The sequence below is a fragment of the Salvia hispanica genome, chromosome 4, assembly GCF_023119035.1.
Source record: "Salvia hispanica cultivar TCC Black 2014 chromosome 4, UniMelb_Shisp_WGS_1.0, whole genome shotgun sequence".
Lineage (NCBI taxonomy): Eukaryota > Viridiplantae > Streptophyta > Magnoliopsida > Lamiales > Lamiaceae > Salvia > Salvia hispanica.
Window position 1 is genome coordinate 49,382,015 of NC_062968.1, and position 25,675 is coordinate 49,407,689.

A 25,675-nucleotide genomic window follows, 5' to 3' on the forward strand; every position below is an offset into this window, starting at 1 on the left:
CCTATTTTTATTAAGTAAATCTAAGTTTGAATCTCAACCACAAGATTATAAAATATGTGTGGTCCAGATTTAGTTATAGAGTTATCATGTGATTTGAGGGTTATGATATGATCGCATATATATATATATATATATATATATATATATAAACATAAAACAGTTCATACTCCATTAGATTTTGTCATCCAACAGTCCCTTGTTTGACACATGGAATTTAATTAAATACTTAAAAAAATAAAAAAGGGTAGATATGGGAGTTCAATTCATGGACGGTTATTTGCTTCCATGATTCTCTCCTTTAATAGTTGGAAGTTATATTATTTAATTTATTTTCCTTAATTAAATCTACATAACGCAGAATTTGATTCTCTCTTTAACGGAGAACGATTTTTCTTCAATTCACATTATGTTTTTTGTCTAAAGAATTGTATTTGTAGATTCAATATTACCATCAGTTTTCTTGGAAATTAGTGTTAATTTCTTTATATCCTCTGGCGTTGTCAATGATGGAAGAAGGAAATTCATTTTATTTTTAGGATCTGTGAATCGAAATAAATTTCATAGGATTGTTGTGAGTTGAACGTCAGAAAGTTGCAAGTACGCAATGTACGAATTTATGTGTGTAATGTAATTTACGTCATATGTGTAATGCAACAAACAAGTCTTCATATAACAAATTATAGTAATGTACGAAAGGATCTAATCCGAAATGAATTATTTATTACTATCTACTGAAAGAATATATTTCAGAAAGTTTAGTATTTTCGAGTCTATGATATTAATATCAATATTGTTTATTCAATCAAACGCCACTTTGACTTATCAATACGTGAGAGTTTGTACGTAACTCAAGTTCATGATATCTTGGGTGGTAGTAATTGAATAACATGAATGTATTGGAATATTATTTCATAGAATTCGCGTGCCCAGTGTGGTATGATTAAATCCCTAAGGGGTGATCCCCAAGAGGTGTTTGAAAAAGGAATTTATTATTCAGAAAACTGCGCAGTTGGAATTTATTCCACGAATAATAAATAAAGTTTCAAACTAGAAAAACTCTTTGGAGAATTAATTTAATTCTAGTCACATAGCAGACAAAAGAATTAAATTGACGGATCAAGATAATCTTAAAATATTATAAAATAAAATGGACCCAAGTTATTTGTAATTTGGTGATTTAAGTGGGAGTGCAATATTATTCTTTAGTGGAACAAAATAATATTCCATTGATAATATATTAAATCATGTGTCATTTGATTTAATTAGTTAATTATCTAATGGGTGAGCCCAACACTTAAGTCATTCCATGGATCCCCATCCTAGCCCAACAAGTCCATTATAAATAGTGATGAGATATGGAAACCCTAGCACACCATTCATTCACAACACTCCTCCCCTAAACCCTAGTAGCCGTCGCCGGCTCTCTCTCTCTCTCTCTCTGCCTAGGTTTTCGTGCCTTGGCACGTGGGAGAATTAGGGTTTTGTTTTGTTCTTGTTCTATCCTAATTCATAGGATTAGATCAAGACAATATCGAGTTTGTGGTTGGGTTTCCCTAGATCTCTTCAAGACTATTATTGATTATTCAAGATCCGCCCACACGGATGGATGATCAAGGACAAGGGAATAGGTTGGAAGATTCACGGTCGATAAACCAAGGATCTCCGGGTGGTGCAGCTAGCAACTTCGATCCTATGATGGATCAAGATGAGGTAACAATCGAATCTACATCGAATATGCATGATTATGTGTTTATTTGATGTTATATCTATAGATCTATGTTTATTGCATGAAATTGGAGTCGAATGCATAATCACCTAAATAGATCCGTTAAGGACCTGTTTGTTTTCCGTGTCTTCCGTTGCGGTAGTCCCAACAATATTACCAACACATGCATAAAATTTCGATTTCTAATGTGTAGTTTGGATTTTATACAGGAAATAATGTACGAATATAGTCTTATAATGTACATGTCTAACATTATTAATGAGTTTTAGTACATTATTCACTAGGAATGAGTACATTAGTTATGTATTTTATGTACTTCATTCGTTTAGGCAGTGAATGACTACATTATTTACTATTGAATGGTTATATTATTTATGAGTTTTGCGTACATTATTTATAAGTGAATGACTACATTAGTTATGACTTGTATATACCTCTTCCAATTACTCTATTACAATCGTATATTACCATGTCATGGTGCGCTAACATTATTATTCCCTATATGTACATTACCAACATACTTAATAATAATGTACGTTTTACATTAAGTAATGTAATGTTGGAATCCTCTCTGTCCACATTATTGAATCCTAAATGTACATTATTTGATATATTCATGTTACACTATTTAGATGTAAATGTACATTGTTTTCAAAAACTAAGTTACAAAACATCCATCATTTTCTGTTTTCATCATGTTACAACAAACCAAAGAAAAAAAAAAGAAATCCAACACAATCTGACTTCTCACTGTCATCGAATTCGACTCGCGCCCTCTTTGTACCTATTCACAAACAATTACATTGATTAGATAAAATGTTAGTATATTACTGGTTACTACATATTTACATTACCACCAATAACAAATACTCCCCCCGTCCCGCTTAAGATGACACGTTTTCCTTTTTAGTTTGTCCCAACTAAGATGACACATTTCCTTTTTTGGAATATTTCTCTCTCCAATTAATACACCCAACCACTTTTTCTCACTCCTATTAAAATATTCATCTTTCTTTCTCTCTCTATTTTAATACTTATACCCACCTCTTCTCTCTCCAATTAAACACTTTAACTAATAACTCCTAAAATCCCGTGCCGGCTAAGGAATGTGTCATCTTAGCCGGGACGGAGGGAGTAATAATGTAACACATCAGTGCGAAAGAATATAAATATCTGATGTCACAATGTGTAAATATTGGGTAAATAATGTAACATACAATAATGTAGCATATTAGTATGGATTAATGTAACTCAAACTAGCAAAACACATATTAATGTAACAGATAACAATGAATAATTTAATATATGTTGCATCAATGGACTTCTGTAATCCATACCACAATTAAATTTTCAATTTCAGAGGTAAATAATGTACATCCGGGATTATATAATGTATCACTTCTAGCAACACAATGAACACCTATGTTTCATACTGAAATAATGTATTAACAGAACACCTTAATGTAGCATTTTTCAATGTACTAATAGAACCCCTTAATGTAACACTTCTCGGCAACATAAAAAAACCCCTTAATTACTAACAATACTAACAAAACCACCTTAACTGAACAGAAAAAATGTACAATCACAACAGCAATTAATATACAGATTTGGTCTAAAATAATGTACATATATAAATGAATAATGTAATAAAATATGATGTATCATAATCCAATAATGTACTAATCTATCTAAATGGTGTAACAGAAAATGATGTTCTTAAATCCTGTACAAATATGCATGCATAATGTAGCAATAGTTTATAAAGTACTCCCTCCGTTCCGCTTTAGGAGTCCCGGTTGAGTCGGGCACATGTTTTAAGAAAAAAGTGTTTGTATGTAATAAATAAATATTGTAATGGATGTTGGGACCCACTTTTAATTGAGTGTCCAATAAATAAATATTTTAGTAGATGTTGGGACCCACTTTTAACACTTTTTTATTAGTTGTAGTGGATGTTGGGACCCACTTTTAACACTTTGTAGGCATTTTTTATTAGTTTATCTCAACCGGGACTCCTAAAGTGGGACGTCCAAAATTGATCAACCGTGACTCCTAAAGCGGGACAGAGGGAGTAATGTACAGAACTGTATGGACAATGTACGAGCACAAATGTAAACAACAAAATCAATTACTTTTCGATTGGCTAGCCTTCCTCCTTGAAGTGGCTTGTCAATAATATTAAAAAAAAATCCAAAAATTGGAATCGATAAAGAACATAAAACTAAAATATCAATAATGAACATAAATATAAACAATTGGAATCGTTAATTACCAAAAACCAAAAAACCAAACAAGAAACCCAAACAATTTCCCCCTAAACACAAACCCAGAATTGGAATCGATAATCAACATAAAACCAAATATCAGTAATGAACAGAAACATAAATAATTGGAACTAGTAATCACCAAAAACCAAAACATAAACCCATTTCAAAAACCAAACAAATTATTTTCGAAAATTACATGAAATCGAGAGTCTATTGTTCACTGATGCGAAAATCACCGAAATTGATCGTCTAATGCTGAAAAGTTTGTCGCACGTTGGAATAATATACAATTTATGTCTTGTTGATTGCGAAAAACGGGAGTGATTTTGATTTCTGGTGAGCTTTTGCGGTGGCTAGGGTTTAGGAAGAGGATTGAATTGGGGGAAGAGAGAGTAAATGAAAGTTGAATTGACGGAGAGAGAGTGGGTTGTATATTATCGCTGAAATCTCGGACATTCAGTTTTGAAACTGCTACAGATTTTTTTCTGATACCAATTTTGCCCCGATAATGTACGAAAATGGCCAAATAATGTAGCTCGGCTGCTTTAAATCACATCCATCCAATCCAACTATCCTATGGTTGTGATTTGTTTTGTGTATAAGGCTAAAGGGGGTGTAAGGACCTTAATGCACCCCTATATATATATATATATATATATATATATATATATATATATATATAGTCTCATTATCCACAAACCCACTCTTAAAGATCGAACCATCGAACCATACCAAATTAGGGCTTTTAGATCTAGTTTTTTATGGATGAGATTCACAAATTTATAAATTATTTTCTCCTTCATCACCAGTCTATTTTAGTTCATCCGAAGGTAAATAAGTCATACTAACATGTTACGAAGATTTAACTTCATTCCAGAATATATTACTTCATTCCAGTACGTTTTTACTTCATTCTAATAGGATTATTACTTCATTCTAGTACGTAAATGCAGTTTCGCCGTCGCGTGCCGTTCTTTCTCTCTACAATATCTATCACCACCGCTACGGCGCTGATATGGTGTAATAAACACATGGAATAATATAATAAATTATTTGAATGAAGTATGTGTAGAAGGATTTGAAGTCCTACTGGAATGAAGTAAAAACCTTATCCAATGAAGTAATAACATTTCTGAATGAAGTAATAAACTCACTTGAATAAATTGCATTTTTTAATGTGAATAAAGTAAAAACTCATTCAATGAATTCGAATGAAGCATATGTTGAATCATTTCAAAACCTACTTGAAGCAAGTAAAAACATGTTGTAGTTTCAATGTATTACGTACGTAATGAAGTAATAAACCTATACAATGAAGTAAAATTGGCTTATAATGAAGAGCGAAAAAAATTTACACAGCAGCATATCTCATCAAAAAACTAGATCTAATGGCCCAATTTTGGTCTCTAGTTCGGTCTTTAAGAATGGTTCGACATTGATCACAACTCTATATATATATATATATATATATATAGGATGTATTCACATCCTTTTTGCATCTTTTGTTCTTTTTCCTTCTCAATCTTGGTCATTCAATTTAAAGATCTAATGGCCCAAAATAGAGCCACTTGTATTTAATTAAAATATTAAAAAATTCGAAAAAGGGTAGAAAATGAAGTTGACATGTTGACCATTTATTTTCATTCCATAATTCACGCCTCCCATCCATAATTCACACCTCCCATGATTTGGTAGTTATATTGCATTAATTTATTTTCCTTTTTTAATCTTGAATATAATAGTTGATTAACTTAATTGTTTTTGCAGCATCTTTATATCAACTGGACAACTCGTAATTTTGCAGAAAGTAATGTAAGATTTTAGTTATTTAATGTACCAATAGTATCTAATAATGTGCACGGATCAGTGAATAATGCACAAATTGAAGAGAATAATGTTGAAAGAAAATTGAATTCATGTCCTTTGGGTTTAGCAATCCATGGGGTTAGATTGTAGTACCCACTCACAGAGGGCATAGAGTTTGAATTATTCCCATTGGGTTTGACAACCCATGGGGCTTGGTCATATCACCACAACATGAATTAAATTTTATTTTTTAATGCATTTAAGATTTGATATAGTAAATAATGTACCAATAGTATCTAATAATGTGCACGGATCAGTGAATAATGCACAGATTAAAGAGAATAATGCTGAAAGGAAATTAAATTCATGCCCTTTGGGTTTAGCAATCCATGGGGCTAGATTGTAGTACCCTCATTAGAAAACAAAGGGCATTATTCGAAACCATAATTACAGTAATGTAAAAAATCATGCATTGTTCAAATGTTAATATCCATTATCATTGGAGAAGTTGTACATTATTGTTCATACGCAGTTAACTCACTGTGCATTATTATTCGAGTAAAGTTCATTACTACACATACTAATTACATTATTTATTGACTTACATACATTAATTTTTTCAAGACCACGATGACATAGCTCCCGGCACAAAATATATTGAGTTTTTTGTACAATATTATGATATTCACTACTGTTGTTCTACATTAATTGTACATAATTTACATTATTAAGTTTTGGTGCTATTGACAACATAATATATATTGTTCCAAATATTTAAAGGCTTGCAACAGTTGCATCATAATATATATTCTTCCCCCGCCACAAATCGTCTAATCCCCATTCCACCATGAGTTATCAAAAAAACCATCAAGTTCATAACAAAATAAAAATCGTTTCCAAACACCCTTCAGCCGATCACTCGATCCCATAATTCTCGACTCACTTCTCGAAGCTGAAGTTTTGTGTAATTGCAAGTGGAAGAACATCATCCACTACTCGTCTATAGCCATCCTTGGCTGCTTCGATGTTGGAAAAAAATAACAGTAACTTATTGCATTAATGCATAAACATAACTATATAATGTACAAAGCTGTTGTTATAATAATGTACATACAGTTCACAGTAATGCATAAAATCAACACTAATAATGTGCATCTATGATATCTTAACAAACCTGAAAGTAGCCATTACCAAAGACATGACTAATGTTCACCACAGTCCCAATAAAGCAACAATTGAACAGAAACAAAAATGTGCTAATGTCAAGACCTTCCTCACAGACATCCAACAAAAAATTTCCAATGATACACAATCAAATGCAATAATGTGGACAATAATGTACAACAAAGCATACATAATGCATCATATACCAGTGGTTACTGCAGGAAATGCATCAAAGAGAGTAATATTCGCTTCAGCTTACACGCACACTACCGCATACGTCAACACACAGCCAACAATCAATAATGTCACACAGCCAACAAATAACGCTTCCTCTAATAGTGACCCAATCGTTTCATAGTCAAAACAATTCATGAAACACACAACAGTGCCAATAATGCATAATTAATCCATGAATAAATGGCACAAATGCAACACTACTAATCAATAATGTGGTAAAGACAACGAATAATGCATCAAAACAGGGGAAATAATTACAAAACCTTCAGCCGGTGTTGGTTGACTGCTGCTGGTGACATGCTTGGATTTTACATGGTTTTAGAGGGTGGTTATGTATGAATTTGATCATATTTTGTCTATTATTGGACATGTTTATATCTACTTCTCTATTATGTTGGTATGTTGACCATTTTGTTAAGAATGTATAGAAAAAGGTACAAAATATGTGAATGTGCAGCAGCCTTGCTTTGAGACAATATTTACTGAAGATTTTGAAGTCCAATCAGTCCATAATGCATATCAATCTCTTCGTCTTCGAAAGAGCTTCGCGTGGGTATCTTGCACGCCTCAATCGGAGTTCGGTAGAAGAAGTTATGGCCGTTACAAGAACACTGCGCTATCCAGACACTTACACGCGACCGGGTGAATTATTACACTATAAATTCACCCGGCCGGGTACTGCAATTCTGCTCGAAAATGGACAGAAAGGGGTCGAAAATGACCACCCGGCCGGGTGAATTTTGCTCTTTATAATTCCACCCGGCCAGGTACGCTATTTTGGCGTATTCTTTTGCCAAAAACGCGATTTTTGATGGGAGATTAAAGGGAAAACGCCTAGGGTTCACATTCATTCAACACCTACCGCCTCCAACACACACACACACCCCTAAGAATACCTTTGAGAGAGAGAATTGAAGATTGAAGACTTCCAATTGGAAGATTGAAGTTGCAAATCCATAGATTCATTCTCACATGAGAATCTTAATATTTTCTCCATGTATTTCATTGAATCTTGTGTTTTAAACATAGTTTTTGTGAAAACATGAGTAGCTAAACACCTTTTTGTAGAATTCTTGGTGAAGATGCACTAATTTCATAGTTTTTATCCAATTAATTTTGTTCTTGCTTTGCTCTTGTAGTTTTTTTATTATTCTTGGGTTTATTCCTTTCAATTGCTTGATCACCATTTGATTGTGTAGGATTAATTAGATTAATCGGGAGATGAAATAATTAATCTGGAAATAAGAATAATTCACACCTTAATGCAATAAAACTCTTGAGAGTTGAGGTTTTGAGTGAGGTCTTTGACCTAATCGAGCTTTTGGGAGTTAGGGGTTTTAGGATTAGAAGGGGACTTCAATCCTAGCACCTAATCTACAGGTTTCTCACCTCGGGAGGGGGTTTAATCTATAATTGTGGTCGACTTAGTAATTCTAGAGACACCAAAAGGTAAGGCAATTTGGTTGGTTAAGAGCTTGGAGTTGTGCATCGGATCCTTGAGTTCTACAATTTTCTCCATATATCTTTCCACTCCGTGTTTACTTGCTTTTATTTATTTACTTGTTCATTTTATGCTTTTCGTGTGTTAGAACAAAACCAAACTTTTCCTGATTCTCTAGATAGTAGTCAACATTTGTTCGTGGTAGTTAAGTTGATATAAATTAGTCTCTGTGGGATACGATACTCTTGCTTGCTAATTGTTACACTAGCCCCGTACACTTGCGGGTATCACTTGTGTTAAAATAAGTTGAGTCAGCTGGGTCTGCCTCTCTTCGTCATTGATGCTTTGTAATACACACCAACCAGTTCAATGATATTTGTTCATCCACATCGACCAAAATCAGAGACATAACTCAACAATCAGCCAAAAAAACAGAAATCGACAGTATCGACAACACAAATAAACACACAATCGAAACTTTCCAGAAACCAAAAACAAACCACAAAAATCGAACATATAATCCCAAGCATAATCGAACATAAACCAAATATAACTCAGGAAAAAACTAAAAACAATAAATAATGAAAAGAACCCTAGTTCAAAAGTTACTAATTTCAATTTTTTCATCAAAATTAACCCACACAAATTTGTGCAATACTCTAGAAAATGACCAAAAACCACTTTTACAAGTTTTTTATACCCACCGTTGACTGTGTTAATCGGCGACCAACGTTGAATACTGCGGGGAGAATCGACTTCACACGGATCGAGCGAACAGACCCCTGACTTCTGTGACTCCGAATTGCCGAACGGAGCCTCTTTCGACGGAGATTAATGCTTGTCGCGGTGGTTTCTATCGCTTTTTGGGAGGTGGCTAGGGTTTTAAGCGGTTTGAATGAGGGGAGAGATTGTTTGATCGTGGTTTGATGGGATGGAGTGAGAGAGAGAGTGAGAAGATGGAAGGACTAAGAAAATCCCGCTTAATTATCGGACCTTCCATTTTGAAACGTTTTTCAGCCATTATATGATTACTATTATGCCCTTATAATGCACAAAATAGTCCCAATAATGCAAAACGCGATGAATTAAACAAGATTGATCTTGACCGTCCACTACTCTAATTTAATGGATGAGATTAAGAAGTAAATAGACACTTAAGGGGAAAAAGGACCCTAATGCTCCCCTATATATATATATATATATAGAGGAGTGATCAATTGCTAACTAATTAGCAATTCCAAACTAAGACTAAATCTTAGCCATTAGATTAGAAGATCTAGTGGTTGAAATAATGTCACATGGATTATATTTTTAATTAAGAAAATTAATAAATAAAATTAAAGGGTACTAATGTCAATTCTCTCTCATTAAAATCATCTTAAAACTTTAAATTTACGTAACTCTCTCGATTTATATTATTTTTTCGCAAAAAATATATCAAATTAAAGATAATTTTATAAGGATTCCAACGAGATCTCAATTGCATATGTTCTAACGACGTTCATATGATGAAATTTGATATTTTTTATTTTAGTTTTCGTAAATGTTGATAACCAGATTTTTATCAACAAATTCATCAAAAAATCTCAATAAAACCATGTAAAAATCTCAATAAATATGTGTTGATATTTTCTTGTACTAGTGTTGATATTCTTATGTCATATTGTTGATATTTGTAATATACTATGTTGATATAAAAAAACATTCACGAAAATTATCATATGATAACATAATGACGATATTACCCTTTTGTTGATATTTTGTCTACTATTTATTGAGATTCGTAAGATTTAATCTCATCCACTCATTTTAAAATCTAAGGGTGGGGATTTGGTCTTGATTTTGGATTAGGGTGCTATAAGCATTAGAATATGACACTAGATAATTCGAGACACTTTGACCCGACACGGGTTTTAAGAAATCTAATGGAAAGTGAGTTGAAAAAGTTGGTGAGATGTGGGTCCTACTTTTAAAGTATTAGTTTTATAATAAAATGTGAGTAGGAATGAGTTAGTGGAATATGAGGTCCACTACCAAAAATGGTAAAAGTGAAGTGGGACAAATTATGTGGGACGACCCGGAATGGAATATTGGGTCGAATTATCTGGAACGGAGGGAGTAGTAAATAATAAGATTTAATTAAATATTTTATCAATAAATATTATAGTGTTATACATTTAATAGTATTATTATAGAAAACAAGTCTTGTATTAGTATATTATAATATTTAATGACGTTAAGTTTAAATACAATAATAAATTATAATACACAATATTAAAAACTAGTATTAAACTCTATGTATAATTATAAATTCCTATATTGTAAAATATTAGTGATTGTAAAAGTATAATTAAAATATAGGAAATATATTATAATTAACAATTTCTTAAAATAATACTAATAAAATTAAAATGAATTATTAATTTCGGTGGAAAAAGAATTTTAGATTTAATGTATAAGAATAATTAATGTTCATAATATTACAAAATGATCATGTGGTGGAGTGGTATAGGAAATGGTATTTAGAGATGAGGTCATGTGTTCAAGTTCTAGCAACAATATATTTTAAAAAAATATTTTGAAAAAGTGAAAAAACAGGTTTCCGGTTCACGGTCGGACCGGTTCACAGCGATTTAATGTGCTAATGGTTTTTAGAGGTGAACCGGATCGAACTGTCTGCCAGTTCACGGATGAACCGGTCGAACCGGCCGGTCCGGTCGGTTTTTAAAACACTAGAGTTACGCGTGTATATATTTGGTTTAGGCGTTTTTCATAATTCCAATTAACATATTCATTACTTTAGCCGTTTTTCTATAATACTCTATTAATACACATAATTACTTAGTCATCTCCCTATAATACTCTATTATTAAACATAATTACTTGTCATTTCAACAGTGCTTTGGTATCAAGGATGTCATTTATTCTCTGCGGGAGAAATGATTAAAGTGTGTGACAAACTGACAATAGTGCTTCATTAGGATCGTAGAAGATGCTTGATCAGCCTATCTATGCTGTTTGTTTTTGTAGTTGATGGTGCTCTATATAACATCAGCCACTCTTTGCGAGCTTGAATTTTGTTTGGGAAAATGCTTTCAGCAGCTTCTGAGAATTTTCTCAAAAGAGAGCCTAAAAAATACACTGCTTTAATTACGACCCATATTTACAATATATCAATCAAAGATTTCAATCAGAAGGCTCAACAATTGCTTTGAGGATGAATGTAATAATTCAACTTCACCAGACCTCCTTGACTTACATTTATTGATGGATCACTCATTGTGAGTTTGGCACCTTAAGGTTTTCTTTACATTCTCGCCTAGAATTGATAAATTCCAAACATTACGAGCCTTTCAAAACTCCAAACATTGACAAGCTGCTTTGAACTTTGCGTCTTAGTTTCTTACTGAAGCTCAATCTTAATTGTAGAACAGCGATATTATGTTTATGGACTTGAGGTTGTACTCATCTCGAATGTGAAGTCATATAATTTAACTAGATGATATCCTATGGTTTCCTATCTTGGGTTCTGTTTCTGTTGTAATTTGACATTGATGAACTTGATTGGATGTCATGTCAGACCTCTCATAGTATGCTGATAAAATTCATTCGAAGCTACTGAATTGACATTTGGTTTTAATGCATTAATACTGAAATATACTTAAGAATTTTCTATTTTTTAAGAGATTCTTTGTTTATTTGGTTTTTGCAAAAAACTTTACCTTTGCAGTTCGGGATTCACTGCTTAATATTGGTCCACTAAAGGATTTCTCTTATGGTTTAAGAATTAATGGTGATCCAAATGCTACAGGAGTTGCGAAGCAAAGTAATTATGAACTGGTTAGTTGTAGTTTCATTCTTCAGTTTAAGTTGGCTTATCAGTTGATAACCAGTGCATTGCTAAAAAAGTGTTGTCCTTATTTATTAAATTGTCCTTCATTGTTCAGACATTTACACTCCTTTGTTATCTGATATACAAAGCATGTATGCATCCCCTGTCTAGGTATGCTGTTCTCACCATGGAAAAAATGGTGCTCTCACGGTACTTCAAAAATCAATCAGCCCAGATACAATAACTCAAGTGTGTACACCTCCTTTTACTCACTACATGGGCTTGTATATATCTGGTTATTGCTGTGCTTCTTGTTAATTCTTACATTATTCTGGAAGATGTTATACCCTACATGTGATTTTTTTCCAATGTCTAGTAGTAATATGAATGGATCATCTGTGAATAAGTCGGTGTGTTCTTAGAAAAGAAAATGAAAGGTTAAAAATCATGTAGGTTGTGGTTATTCTTGCATTGTTTAGCTTGTCAAGACTCATGCTATGCTTCAATTTTATACACTTAGTTTTCTATTGGTAAAACTATTAGAATACACACTTGTGGCAATTTATATCATATATGAAATTCAATGCAATTCTTTTGAAAAACTGTCAAGTTAAGATAAAATAACATAAGAATATCTCTTCTTAGAATCTGTGAATGTCAATTTTCTCTTTCGACATGGGAACTTAGTAGTTGGGATGTCAATCAGACCAAGCCCGTTTGGTTTTGAGCTAGATTAATACTATCCCTTATCTTCACAGAAAACATATACTAAAGAAAATGCAAAATAACTTAATAAAATGTCTTTTATTTAATGTCTTATGTATGAGAAAAGTTATATAATTAAATTAAGGCTAAAGTAGTAATTGAGATGAGAGCCTTTTATTTTCTTCGTAGAATGTAAAGTTTTAAGAGAATTTTAGATTCTCCTTGATTGTTTCATGAGTTTGTTTTATACCTTGTTTCTGCAGGAATCATTACCTGGTTGCAAAGGAATTTGGACTGTCTACCACAAGAATTTGCGCAGTGACTCCTCTAAAGGAGTAGCGGATGAGGATGAATATCATGCATACTTGATTATTAGTTTGGAAAATCGTACAATGGTATGCCGTTGTTCACCTTTTCCTTTCGAAGAAGATAACATTTGGAAATTAATCACTATCTTGTTGGAGGTATGTCTGAACAAAGTTTATAGAGTTGCAATTACTTGGCTGTGTTCACTGTATGTACTTTGCTTTCAAGAATCTTTATTTCTATTTAAATATACAAAATGCAAGTACATTTGTATCCCTTGGAGATCAGTCTTGCAAACCTAACATTGTAGTCTACAACCTATATACATGCATGCTCTGTATTTCAGAGACACATTTATGGATACAACCAGATATTTTTACTTATTTCCAAGCATCGTATGGTATACTTAACCTTTCTTGACATGCTGGTTGATGATTCTTTTGTTCAGATCCATCCACCTGCTCTGTTTCAGTCATCAATCCACCAGTATCTGAAAACTCTGATAAGTTGGCATTAGCTTGCACTCTCTATCATGATAAAGGTCCCGAACCATGGATTTGTAAGACAAGTACTGATGCCTGGCTTTCTACTGGGGTTGGTGAGGCTATTGATGGGGCTGATGGTTCAACACATGACCATGGTGACGTGTACTGCGTTCCATGCTATGACAATGTAGATTTGAAGATATTTGATGTACCTAACTTTAACAGTGTTTTCTTCTTGGTCGATAAATTTGTATCTGGAAGGAGCCACATCTTAGATACATTTTTCCATGGCACAGCGAATAATCATATAAACCTCACAAACAAACATTCTGAAGATATTGGACAAGTCAGAAAAGAGGCCACTCACAATATAAAGGTGGTTGAGCTGTCTATGCAGAGATGGGATACATAACCGGCCATTCCTTTTAGGAATATTGTCTGATGGGACCATTCTTTGTTATCATGCTTACATTTACGAAGTTTCAGATAATGCTTCCAAGACTGAGGGTGTCATTTCTTCTCAGAACTCTGTTAATCTTAGCAATACAAATGCATCTAGGCTTAGAAATTTACGATTTGTTCGTGTCCCCTTGGACACATATGCAAATGAAGAGACACCATCTGAAGCCTGCTCGCAACGCATCACTGTTTTCATGAATGTTGGTGGTCTACAAGGTTTTTTTCTTTCTGGCTCAAGGCCAATGTGGTTTATGATGTTTCGAGAGCGGCTTCGGATGCACCCACAGGTTAGTTTGATTCAATTACTAAGCAACTATTCTTATAGCATTTTGTTGTAATACTAGAATATTCGTATTCCAGTTTTCCAGTAATTAATGAGCTCATTAATCACTATTGTCATTTTCTATTTAAGGGGTGTGATGGACCTATAGTAGCCTTCACCGTTCTTCACAATGTTAACTGCAACCATGGGTTTATATGTATAACTTCAGAGGTTAGCTTGCTGATTATGTAATTCTGCTAGAACCTTGTTTGCTATGTCAACGAGCAATATATATTTTTCCTTTTTTCAGGGTGCTCTGAAAATATGCCAGCTTCCAGCTTTATCATATGACAACTATTGGCCTGTACAAAAGGTGCATGCCCACCAGTTCTCGATTTTCTCTTCTCCACAAGTCAATTTGTATGCTATTAGTAATATATGCCTAATTTGCTCATGTGAGTTGCTTTTCTTTGTCTTTTGTATGGTTGCTTTTGCTCTCTCTCCATTTGCTATTGGGAGCGCTGGCAGATTAGTTACCTATTTTGCAGAGAAGAACTTATACCCTTTTGTAGTTTCTGTTCCAGTAAGGGCAATCTCTATCATGCAGTCTTTTTCTTTAGTGCATCAGCAATCAGTTTCGTATTTAGTTTCCATCAGCGCACAAACTTATTGAATATTGAAGACTGTTTCCATGAGTACTTACGTGACCCAATTCTGCCTCCCCATGTTGCGATTACCGATGATAATAAGATATAAAGTTAAAGCTGGGTTAACTAACCGTTCTTTTTAATTTTCATGTAGGTGCTCAAGCCACTTAATCAAGTGCTCTCATCTCTTGTTGATCAAGAAGTCGGAAATCAGTTTGAGCATGATAATATTAATATGGAGGGGACATATCCCATGGAAGAATTTGAGGTTCGGATTATGGAACCAAAGAAAATAAATGGCCCCTTGGCAGACTAGGGCTACTATTCCTATGCAAAGTTCTGAACACGCTCTTACTGTGCGAGTGGTGAGTCATCTGTAAGCTCAACTTCACATATTTTGCTGCTTGACATTGTTGTTTTCTCTATTTTTTCCCCTGTGCTATTTGGTTTTTCCATTTTCTTTATGAAGATGTCAAATATCTGTGGAATTTTCATAGTCACTAAATAAAGAAATGAGACACTTTTGGCAATTGGAACTGCTTATGTACAAGGAGAGGATGTTGAAAGAAAGCAGACAATATACAGGTGAAGGTAGCTTGCTGTTTTACTTTGAACTCTCTCTTGACTAATAGTAGGAGGTTGTACTTGTATGAAACTTATTCCAGATAAAGAAGTGTATTCCAAACAAAGTCAAGTATAATCAAATAAATAGGGATAAGAAAACATTACTAGAATCAAGTAAGTGTTGGGGTAAACCAAATGGGTGCGGGGACAGTATTAGTAGTATTAGTATCGGTATTGGTAGTGATGCGATGCAAGGGATAGTAGCAATTGGAGAGAGTAGGGTGGTCGTAATGGTGGTAGATTCCGACATCTGGTTGATGATGGTGTTGTTTATGGTGGGTGAAGTAAATAGAATTGGGGTTGAAATGGGAGATGGTAAAGGCGTGGTTGGTTCCAAGAAACAAGGCGAAGGCGAGATCCGGAGATCGGCATTTCCTATAGCTCATCCATCCATCCTCCTCCTTTATAATTTTAAGTGTACAGAAAAAGTGAGTTTTGTGTCGGTGTTTGTGGATAAAACGTGACACCAGGAACAGCTCATCCGTCTGCTCCACATACGCCAGGTGATCCTCTTTCAAGTGCTCATCATCAATCGGCCCCAACGGACTATCGTTGTTTCTCTGAATCCAAGCTAATTTGGGAGAATCCATGTCCGTCAGGTCCCATTCCTCCACCCCCGATTCGTGGAGCTCCGATTTGGTCAAGCAACTCAACACATTGCTCTTGCTTGAATACACAAAGTCATCGTAGGACTTGGGATAGACCACGTTCAAAGTCTTGTTCTCTCGATCCATGTATCCTGGCTGTGCCCCGGGCAGCAGAAGGCCAGCCGGTCGTCCTGCCCGTACGACACCATGGCGCGGCACTCCTCGGACCCGGGGGAGGCTGCAGACAGGATTAGCTTCGACACCGTGGCTTTGCCGCTGCGGTGGTCGAGGTTGAGCACGGGGTCAGGAAGGGACTGGATTGGGGGGAGCCTGATGTGGCGGCGGGTGATGGGGTTGGAGAGGAACAGCTCGTCGTTGCGGTAGTTCATCAATGCTAGCCACCCGTGGGATGACCCCACCACCCGGGCGTTGTCGTCGGGGATCTCCGCTCCCGGTCCCAGGCCGTACTTGTTGATCAGCACAACCTCCTCGTCGGCCAGGCTGTAGAAGTTGTACACCATGCCGCCTAATGTGGGCGGCAGCATCAGCCATGGATTTGGATTAGTGCTCATCATCCTACGCCCACGCCCATGTAATATGGCTCTGGCGGCCGCACCTCCAAATACTAGTAGCATTTTCATTATTTGCGTAATTGGTTGATTATTAGCATTGTAGGGTATATATATACATACTATTATTAATTCGTATCTTCAAAAAATTATTTTATAAGATTGGGATAAATCTTTGAAATTAATCCTCCTATATATTAATATTAATTGATTATGCATGTCTCAAATAGTAAATCTTGAGGCGCAAGTTTTATAAGATTGAATTATATACTATATCTCAAATAAAATCTTAGCCCTAATTACATAATCTCAAATAAAATCTTGGAATTCAATTTATTCTTCCTAAACCCTAAATTTAATCTGGCCGCACCTCCAAATACTAGTAGCCTTTTCATTTGCGTAATAGTTGATTATAGAGTTAGGGCATATCTTATTATACGGGAGTATTAAATAAGTAAGAGGTGATATATGATCTTCAACTTGGAGCGCAAGTTATAATAAGATTGGGTGAATCTTAAATTCAAACTATTAATTAGCGTACGAATGTCTAAAATACAATTAATTAATCCTCCTATATTATAATGTGTATATGTGGAATATTCACATTAATATGAACATATTAATCATCCTATATTAATTACAATAAAATCTTAAGACTTGAAGCACAAGTTATGTAAGAGAGAATTACAACAAAATCTTGGGTTGTGTATAAGAGTGAATCCCGAGAAATTTCAGAATAAAGATTTAAATTCGTTGACCATACGTATTCTTCTTAATAAGGGATTTCTAATATTTTATCTGTTCTTTTTTTTTATTCTTTCCCTTTAGTCATTTATCTATTGCCTAAATAAGTACTACTACTAATAGATTGGAGCGCAAGTTATAATAAGACAGGGTGAATTTTAAATCTTAAATTCAAATTAATCCGTATGTCTGAAATAAAATCTTCCTACTATAAATTAAGAGATATCTTCGAGCGCAAGTTATAATAATTTTGAATTCAATTCACCTATGTTAATATTAATTACAGTAAAATCGTAAGACTTGCAGCGCAAGTTGTAATGTTGTATAAGAGTGAATTCAATTTAATCTTCCTATATTAATTGGAGAGAGGGATATTATTATAGTATACACCGATGAGTCTCCAATTTATATTCCGTATGAATAGGAATAGGAATTATTGGACAAGCAGCAAAATATCAATATCCCCTTGGCTGATGCTACAATCATATGATGATTGGAGTAGTAGTAAGTTGTACAGCCATGCGGAGAAGAAAGTGGTGAGCATCAAGAAGGAGACGCCACCGCCGGCGTGGGCACAAGGCCAAGTAATACATGACTTGGGATGTAACCACGGCTGGATGGCATTATTCAATCAAGACAACCAACAGGCTTTCCTCTCCAATCCCATCATCGGTCGCCATATAAAGCTTCCCAAACTTAGTTGGCCTTTTCCCAAGAATATTATCCTAACCTCCTCCTCTCCCGATGCCCACGACTGCCGCGCCATCGTCACCTACAATTGCCAAAGCAGCCGCATTGAGCTCTGCTTCCCCAGCCACAACAGCAGCACCTGGCTCCCCGTGTGCAACCCAGTCAGCTACCTTGATATCGCCTACTCCACCCGCCAGAAACGCCTCTTCTGCTTATCGGCTAACTCGGTCGAGTGCTGGGACCTCGAATCTCCCTCCTTTCTGTGGGAGCATCCCTTGTATTCCGAGGGTGACTTCAAGGTTGACGACACCTTCTTCGGAAGATTATCTGATCACCACGACTATCTGGTGATGGACGAGCATTCCGACCGCCTATTTCTAGTGGAGCGTGGTATCCACAGGCGTGTCGGGCCCGACGGATCCCACATGAAATACGCCTCAACTGTTCGTATGGACTACCCAAGCAAAACCTTTAATTTCAAAGTCTATGAAATCGATGCCAACAACGGGACACTCACCAAAATGGAGGGTTCATTGGATGGTTTGGCAATGTTTGTCAGATGCAACAACTCATTCGCGCTTCCGGCGGCTGACTTCAACTTGACACCCGACTCCATATATTTCGCTGATTATTTGACACTAAGAGGCAGCCAAGATATTGGCATCTTTAATTATGTGGATACAAAGATATCTTCCATCTATTATCCCTCTCATCCCTCTCATATATGCAGGAGGCTAGCAAAAACCTTTTGGTTCACTCCAAATCCACAACACTAGCTACCAATTATTTTCTGCACTAGTTTTGATTTTTTATTGTGTACGTTTTGCACTATGATTTTATTGAGTACTCCATTTCACTATTGTTAGTATTTCTATGGATACCATTCATTGGGAATTACAATGTTGCATTACTACATCTTTCAAATACTCAAGAAGTGGAGTGGCAACAAATAAATCTCTATTTGGACAAGTTGGAGAGAGTTGGTCGAGCACAGCCATAGTGACAACACAAACCACAGAGTGGCCTTATCAATTATATATTATCAATTATTGTTGGAATGGATAAATCAATTGATTGGAGACCAAGAAATCAAAAGAAGATACACGTGGAATTAGAATATCCTTATCAATTATTGTTGGAATGGAGAAATCAATTAATTGGAGAACAAAGAATCAAAGAAAATACACGTGGAATTAGAATATTTTTCATATTTCATATAGCTAGAATTAGAGTATATAAAAGGTTGTATCACTATTAGGAGAGAATCATTCAAGTTTAATAACTTATAGTCAACAACGCAAAAACAATTCACCGCTTGTCAATAACCTGCACATCAAATGCCAACAACTTATAGCAAAATGTCAACAACATGTCAATAGCTTTGTCAACGACTTGTATAAAGTGTCAACAACTCAAAAAAAATTCTTGTAATTAAAAAATAACAACTATTTTATCTTAATTTTTTTATTTGACACAAGTTCTGCATCATGATCATACAACACATGTCAACAACTTATAGCAAAATGTCAACAGCTTGTATATCAAATGTCAACAACAGCCAGAAGAACCACGTCAGCGCCGCCAACGTGGTGTCTCTTCCTATGAGGATGAAGCAGATCACGCCGTGGAGGAAGAATTTCTCGTCGGATTGACCAGATCTGAGAATATCACCAAACACCTAGAGTGCTTTTCTGCAGGATTCAGAGAATCACGAGCCTTTTCCGATTCGTGGAGCTCTTCGTTTTTCTGATCCTCGTCTCACGGTTCTTCGCTCAATTCGCGGTTTTTCTCAAGCTTTCCTGCGAGTATCTCCTCGGAATCTCCGTCATCGCGCTGATCTGCCCTGGATCCGTGTTCGTAATCGAAAATGCGGTCGTGATCGCGCTCTTCCTCATATCGCAGCGGTTCTCCGGCGAGAGGAGCACCGATTTCTACGACGAGTACGTGGAGAAATGCCAGAGTAACAGCAATCCGATCCAACCGTTGATTTTGAGCAAATCGGTGGAGAAATGTCAGAGAAACAACAGCAATCAGATCCAGCAGCCGATTTAGAGCAAACCGGCAGAGAAATCAGCTCACACCAAGAGAGAGGCGATCAGCAGGACTAGATCGGCGAATCTGGAGCGGGTGCGGGATGTGGAGGAACGCCGCCACGATTTGAGGCGGAGCATGAGTGAGAAGTGCTGGAAGAGAGCGGAGGAGGAGATGAGCAGCGGAGAGTTCCGGCAAAAGGTGGAGGCTTTCATCGCTCGGCAGTAACCTTAGAGGCTGTTGAGGGAAGAAGAATGGGAGGGGAGAAGTTGCTGCTCTTTGTTTTCAATTGGAGTTCGTTTTCATTTGTTTTCAACTGAAATTACCATTATGTCATTTCATAATTAATTAATCCCAAAATAAATTTCATATGGCAAATACTGGACCATTTTAATAAAAATGAGTGGACGATAATACATTTCAATTACTGAAAAATCTCAATTGATCACGATACCTAAAGTATATAAGTATTTGTAATTTTGAAAAGACCAATAATAGTTGCACAGTCCGAATCCATATATAAATAAAACTAAATAAGTATTAATAGAGTTAATCCTACGGCCACGCCCATGTAATCTGGCTCAGGCGGCCGCAGCTCCAAATAAAATTAGTTGATTATAGAGCTGGCATAGCTTATTTATATAGATACTATTAATCTGTATCTCAAATAAAATCTTCCGCAAATTTTAAGATTGGAATGAATCTTGAATTCAAGTTAATCCTCGTATATTACTACTATAACGTATGTCTCAAATAAAATATTAAGCGGAATTCAAATTAGTCTTCCTATATTGTAAGATTGGGATGAATCTCTCCTATTCTTCAATTTAATCTTCTTCCTATATAAATTAGAGCTTGAGCAATATTATTGAAATGCCGATGTTGATGAAAATGAGTCTTCAATTTATACTCCGTGGTGGCAGCCGGAATATAAATTGGAATTGGAATTGGAATTGGAATTGGAATTAGTCGCATAGGATGATGAGCACCACCACCACCCGAGCCATGGCTGATGCTAGCACCACCCAAATTCTCGGCCGAGGCATATGTATCATAAGTTGTACAGCCTTGGAGAGAAGAAAGTGATTAGCATCAAGAAGGACGCGCCGGCACAAGGCCAGGTAATACACTTGGGATGTACCCACGACTGCCGCGCCATCAATACCTACAACACCCGCATTGCGCTCTACTTCCCCGGCCCCGGCCACAACAGCAGCACCTGGCTCCCCGTGTGCAACCACCTCCAATACCTGGATATAGCCTACTCCACCAGCCACAAACGCCTCTTCTGCTTAAACTTTGACTCGACTGCTGGGACCTCCAATCTAATAATCCCTTGTATGGTGATGAGGATGAGAAGAAGGCGGTTGACTACACTGGATTCTATTGCCCCCAGTATCTGGTCATGGACGACCATTCCGACCGCCTATTTCTAGTGATACGTCATGCCTTGGAAAGGGGTGTCGGCCGCGACGGATCCTACATGAAACCTATCGGATCCTACTTGAAATCTATCGACTACCCACACAAAACCCTTAGTTTCAACGTCTATGAAGTCGATGATACTCACCAAAATGGAGGGTTCATTGGATGGTTTGGCAATGTTTGTCGGATGCAACAACTCTTTTGCGCTTCCCGCGGCGGACTTCAACTTGACACCCGATTCCATATATTTCGTCGACTATTTGACAGGAGACGAATGCCATGATATTGGCATCTTTAATCATGTGGATACCAAACTATCTTCCATCTACTATCCTTCTCAGATATCCAGGGGGCTTGCACCAACCTTATGGTTCATTCCAACTCCACATTAACACTAGATATGCACTATGATTTTATGGAGTATAATGTCATTAATATTTCTTTAATTGCTTATTATTTTTTACTAAGTATTTCTTATCTGTCTTGGCCCTTGGTTGTCGGTGGGTTGAAACGTCATACGTATGAGGACCGGTCTTCTCAATTATCAACTATTGCTAGAATGGAAAGATCAATTAATTGGAGAACAAGAAATGAAGAGATAATTTAATGAAAGATTAATTAATTGGAGAACAAGAAATGAAGAGATAATTCAATTAAGATTAAATGTCAAAATTGGTCCTGAACATATGGTCATTTTACGTTTTTGGGCATAAACATTATCTTTTGGATTTTGTGGTCCTGAACATATGAAAATTTGATCATTTTAGTCCTCCGTCAACATTTCCGTTAAAAACTAACGGTCAACAAATTTAATTCCGATTTTGACCAAATTTATGTTTTAATACTGTTTTTTATTCCTTAATTAAAAACCCTAACTATTATTAAAAATATTCTTTTAAATATAATTAGAAATTACAATTAGGGTTCTTATTTTTCACATTGCGATCTTTTCTTCCTTCTCTTCGCGACCAGGAGCAAGAAATGGGGGCTTCTGGAAAATGGGTCAAAGCCTTGATAGGGATTAAGAAACAAAATAAAGATGACAATGTAAGATCCAAATTTCAGTTTATAATATAAAAATTCGATCTTTTCACGTGCATTCCCTGCTCAAATTTTGGTCCCATTTTCTGCTAAAAGAAAAAGATGAAACCTTTTTTTCATTTTGTTTAGATTTGTAACTTGTTTATTTATCTAATTGTGTGAGTGTTGCAGTTCTTTAATTTATCTAAAAAAGATGAAATCTTTTGCAATCTTGAAAAAAACAGGAAAAGATTAGTGGAAAAAGCAAAAAATGGAAGATCTGGAAAAGTGTGAAAAGGCCCGATGGAATGAATGCTGGCCCGGATTACTCCTTCGAGTCTTCATCATTCACCGCCGCCGTCGCCGCCGTGGTCAGAGCGCCGCCGAAAGACTTCCGCGCCGTGCGCCAAGAATGGGCCGCCATCAGAAGGATTCCTGGTCAGCATTTTCATCAGCTTAATAATTAATTAGTAATCCTCAAAAATTGATAATGTGGATTTGCAACAAAGAATGATTTTTGAAATGAATCCATCTTCTTCCTTCCTCTAATTTCTAATTATATTTAAAAGAATATTTTTAATAATAGTGAGAGTTTTTAATTAAGGAATAAAAAACCAGAATTAAAACTTAAATTTGGACAAAATCGTAATTAAATCCGTTGTCAGTTAATTTTTAACGGAAATGGACCAAAATGATCAAATTTTCATATGTTAAGGACCACAAAATCCAAAAGATAATGTTTATGGCCAAAAATGTAAAATGATCATATGTTCATGATCAATTTTGACCTTTACTCTTCAATTAAAGATCATGGAAAATCAAATCAAAGAAGATACTTGAGGAATTAGAATATTTTTCATATATAATTAGACTTACAGCGTATAAAAGGTTGGGTAACCGTTAATAGAGAATCATTCAAGTTTAATCGATAAAGCTTAGTATCTTTTATTTTCCGCAATTTACTTTTCAACAATTATCATATGGAGTAAGTTATACTAGCTACATATAAGCAGTGGCGGATCCAGAATTTTTGGTATGGAGGTACGATAAATAATTATACCGACTTGGAGATTCATAACCGATCTTCTATCTTCTTTTTAATGTACGTCATAATTTTTTTCAATAAAGAATTTCATTATCTATAAAAACAGATTATATTTTAGTATTACTACTTGAATGACTTCCGTTGTCTAAAATGAAATTTATTTAATTTATAAAATATGTATTAGAAACAAAAAGATAAAAATATTACTAATGATTTAGAAAAGAATTAAAATCCTTTACAAAATAATTGAGAATTGATAAAAATCAAATAAATATAAGCATTAAAAAAGAAGAAAGCAATTTTAGAAAAATAAATGCATTAGAAAATAAAAAAGTAGTACAGTATATAAAGTTAAATATATAAAAAAATTAAGCTTTATAAGAAAGAAATTATAGGCATTGCATTATAGTAGTAGTACATTGAATTAAATAGTACCGATAAAAAGTAGTAGTAAAACCATTTGAAATTGTAAGGGAGCAGGAAATGAAAACGCTTTTGAGGAATCTCAAGACCGCAGCAACAATGAGAAATTTAAACAGTTCACCGCTGTGCCAATAAGTTTACATATTTGATATTTCTAAGTGGATCATATAAGTTAATAAAGACGTGCCGTTTATATACGAAAATTTTATAAACTAAGATAATTTAAATTTAGGTAGTCAAGATTGTTGCTTATACACATGGGTTTGTGTTAAAATGACAATCCTTCTTAAAGTGACACCGTGACACCACTTATATAGCAATATTATAAACGCTACACAGCAATATTACAAACACTGCACAACAATCTATAGATTGCTGTATAGTGTGTCGGATATTGCTGGACAAGAAAAATTGCTGGATAAGGCCATCCGCATCTCTGTCTCTTATCCGTCTCTTAACCGTCTCATCTCTTAACTATTCATGGGTCCCACTGTACTTTTCAGCTCATCTCTTAACTAAAAAACAGCACCTGCATCCTTCCATCTCTTAACCATCTCTTAACTATTCATTCAATTTCATTTTTTATTTTTATTTCCAACAAATTCAATTAATAAAAACACACTTCATTAAATAAAATAAATATTACAATTTAAAAGCCTAAAAAATAAAAAAATACATAATTTAAAATCTTAAAAAATAAAAAAAATACATAATTAAAATACACTAAATTAAACTATAAAAACTACTCCGTCGGCGAATCATCATCCCTCAGAAGTCGGCGGTGCACCCAAGTTAGATCGATTCCTTATACCAAGTTGAGCTTTCATATACTCAATTCCGTCCATATGGGCTGAAACTTGGACAGGAGTCATTTTTGAAAGGTCAGCCATCGTGGCGATCAGGTACATGGATATTAGGGTGTTCCCGTGCCTGTGCCGGAGCCCGAGCCCTCGCCCGCCTGGCTTGATTCGCCGCGGCCCTTCCCCCTCCCTCTCCCTCTCGCTCTCGCCGCCTTCGCCGCCTTGGTCCCTTGCGGCCGAACCCGTGAACCGGAAGAAGACCCCCCTCATCATCGGTTGGCGTGCCCTCAAGTGAGGTGTTGCCTTCCCCACCATCACTAGACGAGTAGTGGCCACGCGCCGTGTGCTTCGTGCGTTTCGAGCCCGACTCGACACCT

General features: G+C 35.5%; 1 protein-coding gene and 1 pseudogene across 1 annotated transcript; one reads left to right on the plus strand and one right to left on the minus strand.

Moving 5' to 3' along the window:
• The window catches only part of LOC125221301, a 20,734-nt pseudogene extending 4,805 nt beyond the window's left edge, over positions 1-15,929 (plus strand).
• A 744-nt stretch (positions 15,930-16,673) lies between these two features.
• Positions 16,674-17,192, minus strand: LOC125221302. The gene has a single exon (XM_048123423.1). It carries the CDS (start codon positions 17,190-17,192, stop codon positions 16,674-16,676), a length of 519 nt encoding a protein of 172 aa, XP_047979380.1.
• Positions 17,193-25,675: the final 8,483 nt, after the last annotated feature.